The 14,624-nt window shown below is 35.2% G+C and overlaps 1 protein-coding gene across 3 annotated transcripts in view; it reads right to left on the bottom strand.

Moving 5' to 3' along the window:
• Positions 1-14,624, bottom strand: part of LOC149802935 (rap1 GTPase-GDP dissociation stimulator 1-like) — a 203,764-nt gene that overhangs the window by 34,107 nt on the left and 155,033 nt on the right. For all 3 annotated transcript variants that reach the window (XM_089952449.1, XM_089952450.1, XM_089952451.1), the window contains exons 10-12: positions 14,045-14,182; positions 8,588-8,713; positions 2,754-2,843 (exon numbers count right to left, since the gene is read on the bottom strand). In XM_089952449.1, coding sequence (XP_089808575.1) covers positions 2,754-2,843; positions 8,588-8,713; positions 14,045-14,182 — 354 coding nt within the window. The remainder of the gene's footprint in view (positions 1-2,753; positions 2,844-8,587; positions 8,714-14,044; positions 14,183-14,624) is intronic.

The raw sequence follows: 14,624 nt of genomic DNA, 5'->3' as shown, positions 1-14,624 counted from the left end.
TCACATGTATGCCTTTCAACTGAGTACCTCCTGCTAAATGTTCACAGGCATGAAAATAGGTGGAGTTCTCAAATCAGCAATGATGTTAAAACTTGTATTTTCTATACAGAACATTTTATTTTCTCCAATGATATTGACTATTGTAGTCAAAGAATAACAATTCTGATTTAAGTAATACTGACAAATAGAATTATCACAGCCTCCACAAAACATATTTAAAAGTCACCAATTCAACAGAAAATATAATGTAACATTTAAGTAAATCAGTAACATTATTTATTGTTTATTTAATTACTATTAATATCATAAAATGATTTATTTCCACTTACCAAGATGTATGATCGTAAGAAATCTGCTCAAAATATCTTATAATGAAAATCAGAACCCATGGAGCAAAATGTTTTACTTGATTTGTGCAACTTTACAATGGGCTTTTCCAAACATCAATATCCATTGATCAAGTTGGAAAGGAGGCCAGCATCTTTTTCACCTCTATTCATAGGAAGAAACAGATACAAAGTCCTCAGTGACAACAGTTTGGAATTCTTCATTAACTAATTAATTGTTTCAATTCAGTACATATGTTGTATAAAGAAGTCATAATAAATAATAGTTTGAAATTCTTCATGGACTAATTATTTTAATTCAGTTTATTTGCTGCGTAAAGAATGATACAGCTATTGAGAATACTGACTCCCTTGTGTATTCAGGTAGATTAAAGTAATTAAGGTAATACTAGATTAAAGAGGATTAAAGGGATAAACTTAATTTGCAAGATTTGTTATTTCTTTATCATCATAAGAAAATACCAATATCCTTCTATATAGATGGAATTTTAATAAATGTTTCCAATTTTTTAAATCTTTATCTATTAACAAAGAAATGATTAAAGTACTCATATTTTTTGTTGGGGGTAGGGGTACTGTGTGTGTGTGTGTGTCTGTGTGTGTGTGTGTTTTTGATTTTTAATGTAGCTTTAACAATTGTAGTCATACCACTATGATGTCTGGAGTGTGACAGTTTATAGTGATGTCCAGCACTGACACACCATGCCACAGACATGTAGCATCATGTCCCACCCAGTCACATTATCCTGACAGCGGGCTGACCAGTCATAAAACTAACCTCTTTATGCTGAGCGCCAAGTGAGGCAGCTGCTAGTACCATTTTTATAAGTCTTTGGTATGACTTGGCTGGTATTCGGAACCACGACAAGCCACGTCTGAGGTGGCTGATCTAACCACTTAGGCCACCAGAGCGATCAGCAAGTTCAGTCACTAATAAAAGAATCAGAAATTGTTAATATCTGAAGACTAATTTTTGCTGCTTGGAGCTTGTTTGATATCACATACTTGTAAATATACTGACTGATAACTCTGTAACAGCTTGATATCATATACCTGTAAATGTACTGACTGAAACCTCTGCAACAGTTTGATATCATGTACCTGAAATGTACTGACTGATAACTCTGTAACAGTTTAATATCATGTACCTGTAAATGTACTGACTGAAAACTCTGTAACAGTTTGATATCATGTACCTGTAAATGTACTGACTGAAAACTCTATAACAGTTTGATATCGTGTACCTGTAAATGTACTGACTGAAAACTCTATAACAGTTTGATATCATGTACCTGTAAATGTACTGACTGAAAACTCTATAACAGTTTGATATCATGTACCTGTAAATGTACTGACTGAAAACTCTATAACAGTTTGATATCGTGTACCTGTAAATGTACTGACTGAAAACTCTATAACAGTTTGATATCGTGTACCTGTAAATGTACTGACTGAAAACTCTATAACAGTTTGATATCGTGTACCTGTAAATGTACTGACTGAAAACTCTGTAACAGTTTGATATCGTGTACCTGTAAATGTACTGACTGAAAACTCTATAACAGTTTGATATCATGTACCTGTAAATGTACTGACTGAAAACTCTGTAACAGTTTGATATCGTGTACCTGTAAATGTACTGACTGAAAACTCTGTAACAGTTTGATATCGTGTACCTGTAAATGTACTGACTGAAAACTCTATAACAGTTTGATATCATGTACCTGTAAATGTACTGACTGAAAACTCTATAACAGTTTGATATCATGTACCTGTAAATGTACTGACTGAAAACTCTATAACAGTTTGATATCATGTACCTGTAAATGTACTGACTGAAAACTCTATAACAGTTTGATATCATGTACCTGTAAATGTACTGACTGAAAACTCTATAACAGTTTGATATCATGTACCTGTAAATGTACTGACTGAAAACTCTGTAAGTTTGATATCCTGTACCTGTAAGAAGACTAGAGGCAAGACAGTCTTTGCAAAACAGCACTTATATCTGAGTATATTATCACACTGCTTATTCAGGGCCACATTTTTATTTTTAGCATTAAATTTCATTTTTTTATCTTGCCATATGGAATTTTAAGAATTATAGCTGCAAGCTAGAAAAGATTTTTTAAAATGACAATAATCCATATATTCTTTCAACACTGCTAATATTTTTCTTTTGCATTTTATTTATTAATTTCAATACAATACAGGGTATGTTTGTATAGGAGGTTAAGTTTCTTATAATCAGTGTTCCCTGACAAAGATAAATTCCTGACTTCTGGAGAGCACATGGTTGAAAACTGATGATGAAATACAGAATTTAATCATTTATATTATTTGTGTACACAATTTTCAAATCTGGCTAAGTAATTATTATTACTCTGGTGATAGGTCAAGTACCTTTCACTCCAGGGTGTTCTTCGATGCCTGCCCATTCCACTAATTGTGTGACAAACTCTCTGTTAGTCCCTAGTTGTCTGGCTGTCTCTGCTGCAAAATACGTTATCATCAAGCTTTGAAATATCACCATGAACAAACAAGTCTAATGTTAAGTAAAAATACAGCTGATTATGCTATTCATACATGCATTTTTCATGTGCTATCAACTTTGAGAAAAAACTTAATTCTATCAGTAAGGAAACACAGAACTAAATGGGTTGTTTCAAAAGAATCAACACGAAGAAGTGATGCTGACATCATGGTGATAAGTGAGAGAGATTTCACACTGCTCACCAAAACATTTTAAAATTTATGAATTTGTTACAAGATCTATCTGGATCAGCTGATCTATTCCAGTAAAACATCTGTTGTTTGTTGTCGTCTTAGTGATTACTTCAGATATGGCATGTCAGTGTGTTTTTGTAAAAATAAAATGTTTTGAACAAATCTAACTAGAAAAAATGGCAAACTAAATTGTAAGAATAAAAAATCTCAATAATCAAGATCAGTATTTTTTCTTCCATCAGTGAGTCCAATTCTACTTAATGAGTGAGTATGCATACAAGCCAATTTCAAGTCTCTCTCACACACAGACACACACACACACACACACAATAAAAATTGGATGAACAGTAATCACTGGAGCCTTCATGTGGTATAATGAACATTCCAAAAAGAGTTACCAAAGAAACACTTAAAAAAGGGTTCTGCTGTGTGATAAATTCATAAGCAAACAGGTAGGTGGTACAAGTGCACATCACCTGTCTGGGATGTATGTAACCCTCAGCTGTGGTTCAGGATAGATAAAACCCAATCTAGGTCATATGCGTCTGTCTCACCCACCTATTACTCCATTTAACTAATAATAATGTAATACTGCATCATATACAAGAAAAGGTATGAATTCTTTCCAACCCCACTTAGTTACCCCCCACCACTGCTTCCCCTTCAACCCCAAAGACAACAGTTTGTAAGAAAAATTCCAAAACATTTAATCATTGGCAAGTAAATGGTGGCATTTTCCTTCTGCTACAATCAAAGCACTCTGTTCTTTGAATCCAAAAGATTACTAATAGTTATTTTTTAAAAACATTTCAGGATAAACTTACTGGTAAGCTAAGTAAATCCATATGTCTTCAAGGTTTTGAACAAATTTAGTTTAGGAATGTTGAATGAAATGATAACCTTTCTGCACCCTTCCTCCTTTCCTACATTTTCTCAGTGCCACCCTAGATATATAGTAAGAGAAATCCAGCATACACTGCCACCAAGAAATTTGCAAAATATTTATATTATTTTTAACATAAGCAAAAAGAGATTATGGTACAAAATCTTACTGTTTGGTATTCAATTTTAACTCCGTTCTAACAAAGACAACAATTATTTAATAACAGGGAGGAAAAAAACAGCTAATAAATGTGAAGTGAAACCCTTCATACCCATATGTATGGTAAATATTTGTAGTTTTGGATCAAAAGAAAAAGTTTCAAGACTGATTCAGGCAAAAACATACAAGCTTAATGATTTTGAGAAACATTCCCTTTCTCTATTTTCTACTTGTGCAGCATTCCAGCACAAATAAATGAGGAAATAACAAATACTCTAAGATAATACAAAAAAATAAAATAATCATCTTCTAATTATAGAGAGACTAAGAAAAGAACTTAAATTCAGCAAATAACGAATTAAAATATCATTATCAATTGCAAGTTAACCTTCAAACAAATTGAAAACTGATATGGCATCAATAGAATGGGCTGAACTTAACAGGTTTTTTTATATACCAGTGTGATGAAAGAACAATTAGATGGTTTACTTCATACTTAAATGAGAGAACACAACATGTTTACATAAATAATGTTCTGTCTGAACCTGAAACAATTAGATATGGAGTACCACAAGGTTCAATTCTAGGTCCACTACTATTCATTTTATTTATTAATGACCTACCACTTTTACTAAGAGACTCAATATCATCTACAGATCTCTATGCAGATGACACAACATTGTCAGACATCCAAAACACAAAGCATGAGCTCGAAATTTCTTTACAGAATGCACTAAACAAACTGGAAAACTGGTGCACATGTAATGGCATGGTGGTAAATACTAGTAAAACTAAAATATTACTTATCTCAACACGGCAAAGAAGGACAAATCTTGATAGTGATGAACTATGTCTGACATGGAAGGATACAAATCTGCAAATAGTCTGTCATGATAGGCTACTTGGTGTTCTGGTAGATAATAACCTATCAAGGACTGAACATATCAAACATACCAGTAAAAAAGTCAATTCAAGTTTATGGCTTCTCAGTAGGATAAGACATTTTCTCCCTGAAAGGCACAGGAAACTATTTTATAACAGTTACATACAACCCTATTTGGACTACTGTAGTACAGTATGGGGTAATTCAAATGATAAAAACATAGCAAAGCTGGCACATCTTCAAAAAAGAGCATTTGGGCTAATATCAATCCAGAAAGAAAGCAAGGAAAGTTTAGCTGGTAGGTTAAAAATATTACCTATTAAAGACCGAATCTGTTTGAGAAAAGCCAAATTAATGTACAGGATATCTCAGAATAGTGCTCCTGAATATTTACAATCACTATTCCAGTATAGGCTACCTGGTAATACTCCCCACCTGCGATCCATGTCTACCAAACAGTATAAAATTCCCAAACCAAATAAGGAGTTATTTAAAAAAAGTTTCCAATACTCTGGAACTCTGCTCTAGAATAGTATTCCAGCTGAGATTAGAAATGCCCACTCTATTTCCTTCTTCCAAACCCAATATATCCAGTGGCTTCAGAGATGCAGCTTAAATAAATAAATTCCTTTGTATGAGGGCCTCAAGGTAGATTAGTTTTTAGCTAATTGTGTTACCCTCTTTAAATAAGGTCATTATTATTATTATTATTACACAAAACTGTTGCAAATTGCTGTTACTTTTTACTCCCTTGTGATATGTGGTTTTAGACAAAACTGTTGCAAATTGCTGTTACTTTTCACTCCCTTGTAATGTGGTTTTAGACAAAACTGTTGCAAATTGCTGTTACTTTTCACTCCCTTGTGATGTGGTTTTAGACAAAATTGTTGCAAACTGCTGTTACTTTTCACTTCCTTATGATATGTGGTTTCACTGCTCAATATATCTCACATTCTTTTCCATGTGTTTCTGATTTAAACAGTTTTACAGTTTTACATCAAGTGCCTTTTTTAGTACAAACTTGTTAAACTTCAGTTTGTATGTTAGGAACTTAGTCTTTTTTATATTAATATTTCCCAAGTACAACAATGTTTGGTGTCTCCCTTCTAAAATTCAGTGCAAATTAACTGACGTATTTGGGTGTTTACTGATAATTTTCTATTCACCTGATGACTAAATGTCAGCCTAAATACAAAAAATATCTTTTTCTCTTTTCTGCCCACCCAAAATTTTCTAACAAACTTTTTAAAAAAATGTCATTTGACTGTCATTTACAGTTAATTTAAGAATGCGGAGTGAAATGTCTTTGTGATAATTCCATTTCTATCAGGTTTATTCATTGAATTAAGAGCTGATTAAAAACTGTAACTCCTAAACCAATAGAGCTGATGACCACAAAAAGAAAACAATGTACAGTGTATTAATGACTGTCTGAAAAAGCAATACATTTTCTTCTGAAAATTTAAAAATTTAGTGAATTAGCACAAAAGAAGAAAATAAAAAAATTAATTTTGCATTAAGTCAATATAATCTGACAACCAGGCAATGCAAGCAATTTTTTCTTTCTTTCTGGGGTGCATCTTTACATTATGTATCTTGGTATTTTTTGTCCTATTTGTTTCAGTTAACTTCCTTTAATTAAATTTCTTCAGACTAAGTTTGGTGGGCAAGACTCTGTGAAACTGATGCATCAGCATCTTTCCACTGTAATCAATCACAAAGTCATCAATTACAATTATGGACCAAAATAGATGTGTCTGTCTGAAAACCTTTAACCACATTCATACATCAGCACCCCACTAAGAACCTCTCCATGGTTAACCCCTTTATGTGCCCATACAAGTTTACTAGTTGCACAAGTAAATTTGTAATGCAACCTCCCTTTTAAGTCATTTATGAAATTGAATTTTTCCAAAGGAAGGTGGCTGCTTGAGATAAAAATTATGAGGTATGAAGGAAGAGGACAAATTTAAAACTGGCAAGATCCAGCTGATCATAGGAGATCTGAACATACAAATTTAGCCAGAAAAGTTCTGACGGCAAAGTGGTGGAGCCAGCTCTTTGCATATCTTAAGTTTTAGGACAAATCTCAATGACAGTGTGAGCAACCTTAATAGTCATCGAATCACATTTGGTGATCTCCAGGTATTCTGACATTCCTGTCTTCAATTTTCTGTATGCTTCTTATAACATTATTTTTTTCACTTGTACTAATGTTTGAAGGTAACAAAAATTAATAATTATTTTCTTTCTTAGTCACCCAAAGTTTTCTGTGCCAAATCATAAAAACAAAATAATTATACTTTTAAATGCATGAAAATTTTAAAAGTAAGAAAAGCAAAAGACAATATACAAGAAAATAATATGAAATCTAAGGAGTAATGTACATATTTCTTATGGCACTCAAGTGGATGAAAATAAATAGTGAAGGAAGCATCCTTCTGAGTGGATTTTTTTTAAACAGTGATAGAATGCTGATTCTTCGTGGCATACAATAAATAATGGACAGATAAGATTTCAAGCAAGAAGAAAATACACTTATACAAGTACTCTAAGGAATCAACCAATTTCAAGTGATTAAGTTAAAAGCACTTTCTGTTGACTGATAGAATCCAACCTAGGTCTTTCACTTTTGTTCCTCAGATCTGGTATTACTTCAGTTTTTTTACATTTCATTATCTGACAAGCTCCTTTTTAACAAATTCTTTTTAAACTTTCTACATCCAACCTTTTTTTTTAAATTCAGGCAAGAATTTTACAGTTCAAATTTTGCACTAAAAAAGACAATTAACAGCATGTTCAGCATTCTGTATGTTGGACCATGAATGATAATTTCTTTTGGTACAGCCATTCCATATATATAGCTGTGGGAACTGTTTTACTGTGTCTACTTGCTTATTAGCCAAGTCCAACAAGAAACTACAACAGATCCAGATCTGCCATCACACAATGCACTTGAAGATCTGGATCTGTGCAGTTTCTTTGGCGTAATCAGTAGAACAAACAACACAGACCCTGATCTACAGATGCTTTATGTTACAGCAGATCAGGATCTTTGCTGTTTGCAGCTATACAAGATTTACAAGGAGGTATATCATGTGTTATGTTAATTGCCCTGTTTAACATCATATGTATTGTTTATTATTTGGTGATTAGCTATGGAGAAGGTATTCTGCTATGAGGCTTGGTAAATTTATTTTTACAGTCATATAAAATTTGGTACCAACATACACCTTAGGCTTACGTACACATTTTGCTTCTTATTATCGTGTACTGGAGAGAAAATCATCTTGTAAACATGTTGTATAGAAGCAATTGTAGAATCTGAGTTCATGACAAAATAACAACCACTACTTTTTGTTACTTTTTTTTAATCAATTTGGTGGGTTTTTGATACAAATAACAACAATAAATACTTGATATTTATGCCATTCTGTGACAGATGATCATTTCTTCAGTATAATTTTAAACTTTACATATTTTGTACTTAATGCAGTTTAAGTAGGATTACTAAATGCGATGATGATGATAATGATGAAGATGATTATGATGATAATGATACAACACTATATAAAAAGATCATACCTTGCCCATCCACCAACATTCTTAACACTCCAAGTAGTTTAAAAGTGACAGCATGGACCTCTGTATTTGCAAGTGCTAAGACTTTATCCACAACTCCTGCTTTGATTAATGTGGATTTATTGGCAGCTGAAATCAGTAATACAACTTACAGCCCTGTATCATATTTCAAATATAATCTGTAATTTGTAAAGAAAACAGGACATAACTAATATATGACCAAAAATGTCAAATCAGGACACAAAAATGAAAATGTAAAATGATGGAAAATGTATCAAGATATGATACATACAAATAACAAGCTTTCTGAAGGCACAGTAATGTCATCAGGGGATATGTGTCAGAAAAAAAATCACTAAACTTTGCACATGAAAAACACTATAACACCAGAAGAAGGGGTACACCAACAAGACCAATGTCCCAAAAGGGGTACGCAAATGTTATAAGCTTGGGAAACACTGCTCTGAAGAAATCTTAGTGTGTACACATAATGGAGAACAAAATGTCAATGTTGAGAATATTTTCACAAATTTTCACAAACTTTTTATTAAAACTGAAATAAATTATCTTTGATTCAAAATGAATATCAAAAATAAGAGATGATACAGGGTCTTGATATTCTACTGATTTTGTGTTTCTGCTGCTTTTGCAAATGGCACATAGCTATGACACGTTTCAGGAATACTATACCATACTAAAGGTTTTCTTTCTTAAAAAAGCATGAAGAGAAAGAGAGCTTTCAACTGACGTAACCTGTAGTTTTATCGCTAACTCAGAAATGACATTATAATTACAGTATGCATTATTTTAACGTACTGCAATTATCTTGATTTTGGAATTCATCTGCTGACAAATTTTAGAAATAAATTTTGGATACCGCTCGTTACTCAGAATCAGTAAATAAGTAATTGCCACTTGGCAATGCTTTCCGTATCTAAAAAGATGTATGTAATTAATTGGATTATTAACCTGCTATAATATATTTTTCTTTTTTTCTTAATATTGCAATTTCTGTCATATAGTCCAACCTGTTTGTAATTAACATGTGTGAACAAAAAGCTTGAAAAATTTAACAGACTTAAAAGTCATAGGAGTCAGTATTGCTACAATAATTCAAATGAACACAGACAATGAGACAACACTAGAAATAATATGAAAGGTTCATAACAAACAAAAAATAACTAGCATTTGCAACCTTTGATGCATAAACCTCTTCCACCTCCAGTTCAGAATAGCATAAATAAAGTTCTACCAGAGATAACTGTTTCAAGTTATACAAATATGAAGCTAGACATTGAGCCCTTTGCGATGAATGATTTCTGTGTTAAAACTAGAGAATGTGGACTCAGATCTCCATCCCACGTCATGGATAATGCCAGATAGAAAAATGTCTCAGTCCAAGACAATGCTTCTGGCAACCTGTGAGCTGAAATGCATAACAATTTCATCTTAGTTGGAGTTATTTCTTAATATGCAGATGGAATAACCCACTTAATCCAGGACCAACGGGTCTGTGCATTTATATCATCCTGTCCCTGTTTGAGAGGTAAAAATAGGCATGATCTTCCTCGATGTAATGGCTCGGTCATTTTAAGATACCACTGCAAGGTTCACGTGTGTATGTGTGATTTAGATTTTTAATGTAGCTTTAACAATTTTTCAGTCATATCGCGACGATGTCTGCAGTGTGACAGTGTATAGTGATGTCTAGCACTGAGGCATCATGGTGCAGACATGTAGCACGATGTCCCACCCTGTCACATTATCCTGACACCAGGCTGATCTGTCCTAACACTAACCTCTTAATGCTAAGTGCCTAGTGAGGCAGCTGTGACCTCTTACATCCAAGGCAGACACTTTAACTGCTAGACCACTGGAGCAGTGCAAGGTTCGTCATAAGCGAAATGACATGTCAGAACTGAATGTAATTTGGGTTCCCTGATAGGGCACATATTTTGTTGATTCCTCCTGCCACCACTTGTGTGATGAGGAAGTAGGTCTTGTATGAAAGGTGTGCCAAAGATGCCCTTGAAAGCGATTCCAATGGTGTTTTGATCAGCCAGACATGGGCCATAACATAGTTCATCTGATGAGAGAAGCCCACAGGACTAATGCTGAGTCCAAATGGAAGTGCTCAGAATTGACAAATGATGTTGGTGTAGGCAAAATGCAGAAATTTCCTGAAAGTCTTGGGACATGAAGATATGCATCTTTAAGTCCATATTGATTGTGAAGTCTTCCTCTTGAACAGCACTCATGGTGTTTTCACTGAGAACCAAGGAGCATGAATGAATTGATTGAGGGCACTTAGGCTGATGACAGGACACAGAGTGCCATTTGCCTTTGGGACCAAGAGAGGTCTGGAATAAAATCTGGGGAATTTATATCTTGAACTATTGCTATTGCCCTTTTCTGTGGAAGGTCATTTATTTCTTGCTGCAAGGTTGTGGCTTGGAATGGGCAAATTTGTCTCCTAAGCAGCTTTTAAATGTATTTCATCAATCTAGCTGTTAAAATGTAGATTAACGGAAAACAGTTGTAACTGTAGCTTGGTTTTATGATGGTCCTTAAGGAAGGTGGAGCTGGACAGCAGTGCATCTCGTTCCACCAACTGTAAATTCACAGCTACCGTGACAGCACTGGCTAAAGTAAATTGAACAGCTCTGTTCAAAACCTGGGCAATTCTGGAAACTGACTCCCATGAATCCAGAGTACGAGATGAGCTCTGTTCTACCTCTTCGAAGATAGCCATTGATACCAAGTCCAACATACAGCCCACAGCGACTATAGTGAAGACCAATTGTTGAGTGTCATTGAAAGATGTTTGATTCATAGGAATAGAGTATGGTTTAGTCATCCACAAAGCTACAAGGTCACAGTCCTGGTCAACTGTTGTGGTTTCCAGATGAAAAGCTGGTGTCTGGCAATAGTAGAACCGCCAAAGAATTGATGAAAGGCATTTTTTAGAAAACAAAACAGGTGATGTGGATGTAAACCATTCAAATGTTTGTGATTCTGCCAGACTGCAAAAATGAACTGAAGCTGGATTCCTCCTTATTCATGAGAAGATCAACAGATGCTGGAGCTCTAGTCCAGGTGGTTGATAAGGTAGAGGAGAAGGGAAGAACTCCAGAGGTTAAAGGCGGAAAACTTCTTCAGTGAAGGCTCTGAAGGCTGAGTCTTTCCATGACACAGTGAGATCAGGAAGTGAAGATGAAGCATGAGCACAAGCATTACTTTCTCTTCTGGCATGAGGTGCAGTTGACATCTCCTCAGTTGCCTGAGATGGAGCTAGTGAAGACTGTCAAGGTCCGCAGCTGACAAAACTCATAAAGTACCCTTAAGCAGAAACAGAGATTTCCAATCAGTCACCGATTAAAGAGTCCCTTCTACTGACCAAGGGTTGAGAGGAATTAGAGGTGGCATATGTCAGAGGCTGAGGTACTAAGCTTGGCATCATTAATGGAGAGCACAGTGAGGCCATATGTTGGTTGTACTGGTCTCCATAATTGCCTCTATACAGTGGGTTCAACAGACTAGACAACAGCTTGATTTCTGAGAACTCTTTGTCTGCAAAGGTCCTTTGTGGTAGACCTAGGCCAGTCAATATGGACATAGGCCACGTTTGTATGGAGGATGTTGTTAGAATCATAATGTTGGATGGGTTAAGGGCTGTTTGATCCATGTGACCAGCCCATGTATCAGTGAAGCCAAATGATACTTTGTTTTGTTCGTTTGCCCATTGTTTATGATCAAGAGCTGTTGACTGCAACCCTGGGGAATCTAGGCCTAAAGGTACAGCCAGCAACAAGGAGTCCTGTGGTGGTGACATAGGTGTCGGGGCCATCTCTCTTCATTTAGATTAATGGCATTTTGTGACTGGAGAGTTATGTTGATTTATCTCCGTTATTCACCCAAAATTCCTGCAATGACAACATGTCAGCATGTAGGCTTATTGTGTCTTCATCCTTAGTTGTGTGCTAAGCACATGATCTAATCTGCAAGGCAAATACAGCAGAACATATAAACCTGTTGTAGCTCTGCACCTGTCTCTTATTATTGAACAGAAAGTCAGTGCAGAACTATGCCTTATAGTATTACCTGGACAATAGCAGATGAATTTTACCAAAATAATTCACCATGCTACCTGTGAGAGGTGCAAGGACAACTGTACATGTAAATGTAGTAAAGCATGGCATCTGGATACTAAATGTATTAGCAGAAAAAACTCACCTGTATGTAGCCAGTCATTGTGGAATTGTACATAAATGAAGAATTTTCTACTGGTCTCAGGGACTAGCACATTAACATAATAAAAGTACAGCCCAAACTTATTTGTGAAGTTGCATAGGCTACCTGTGCAAGCGCCTAAGAACAATTACAAGTGTAAAGATGTCAAAGTTTGGCTAAACAGTGCAGAATATTGTCAAGATAGAAAGAGAGACAAGTTGAAAATATAAGTGGAGTATACTTTCCTTGTTAAGTGAGAACTCCTACAACTTTTATCTGTATTGATTCTGACTTCTGCGAGGTCATGAAAGCATGATTCTCAGCACAAGTGGAAGTAGAGATATTTGTAGATTTTGCAGCCAATATCTATATCAAAAAGAGATCACTCCGCATGATCACCACTTAAGTGGGCAGATAACTTCTAGCTCTCTTTAGCTAAAATTTTATTTGGGAGGGTTGGATTTGCAAGATAGTAATAGTTCTCCCAAGGCATCATGATTGGGTAATGTATTTAAAGAAGAAACATGGGATTTCATGTCTTGGTACTAAAGCCTGATTTCCTTGTGCTTGTGAGGAATGCTCTCCAGGACATGAAAGTGGTTCTCTAGTGTGACACACTGCTGTCCATGATTCTCAACATGACCCTGGGACTGATCAGGTACATGGCACCCCTGAAAGCAACCCTCAGAATTTTCTGAGAAGACCTGTGAATGTGAATATAAAGTGACACATCCTGGAGGTCTAATCTGCCTGCAGAATCTCACTCCTGCATGTCCATTTCAGGATCTTCATTCTGAACCTGGGTGTCAGAATGTGATGACTGTGAGAGCTTAGGTCAGTGACAGCAACTGGGCCAAAACCCGCTCTTCTCGTCCCATGTATTGTCATGATCTGCTCTGGGAAATTTGACCCTCACCAAGTAGGTGTCCCCATTTAGCATGGTTTGAAGGGGTCCTTCCCACTTCTCTGGTTCTTCCTGCAAATGAAAGATGCTTTAGGGTCACTATGACTGCATGAGACATGCTTCTTTGGCAGCCTGTGTTCGGAGTTTTGGCAGCCTGTGTTCTGACCTTTGGCTGGGTGAGATAAGAATCCAAAAGGATGTGGTTAACATCTTTCTGAGCCTGAAAGGACTGGATTTGTCAGGTAGTAGATGTTCCCCTAAAGTATTATGATCAGGTAATGTATATGAAGAATAAAAAAAGAGAGAAAGAAAGTTTTATGGCTAACCTGGAATAGCAAGGTTTCTAAGGGCACTAAGTGTGGCATGCTGAACCGAGACACTGCTATTCGGTTGTCCATCTGGCCACAGGACTTGGACTAGCACATCAACTAAGCCTTCCTCCACAAGTTTTTGACAGTGTTCATCTGAAAGTAGTTAAAATACCATCCCAAATTTTCTCAGAATTCAGAAATGAGAGAAATGTTAACAATAAAAAAGCCAGTAAACAAGAATGTACATTAATACATCAAATCTGATTCTGCCCAATGTTATTATGTCTTTATAGGCTGTGAAAAATAAAGAAATGAACATGAATGTTTAGTTTTCTGTTTTAAATACAGTCGGCTCTGGCTAATATGAACTTCTGGAAATAATCAGAATAGGTACATCTTAAATGAATTTCTTATCAAGTGCAACCAGAAATGAAAGAAACTGACATATAAACAGAAAGAAATAAAATGACTGAAATGAAATAAGAATTTTCATTATGTTTTAATGAATATCATACATTTTAACACTGACAGTTATGTGATAAATGGGCAAACTTGTATGGTTTATAAAATGATGCTGTATGCAGTATTTATTCAG

The sequence above is a fragment of the Sinohyriopsis cumingii genome, chromosome 3, assembly GCF_028554795.1.
Source record: "Sinohyriopsis cumingii isolate HCF-2022 chromosome 3, ASM2855479v2, whole genome shotgun sequence".
In the NCBI taxonomy this organism is placed as follows: Eukaryota; Metazoa; Mollusca; class Bivalvia; order Unionida; family Unionidae; genus Sinohyriopsis; species Sinohyriopsis cumingii.
Note: the sequence above shows the minus strand (reverse complement) of the source record. Positions and strands in the feature narration are given on the sequence as shown.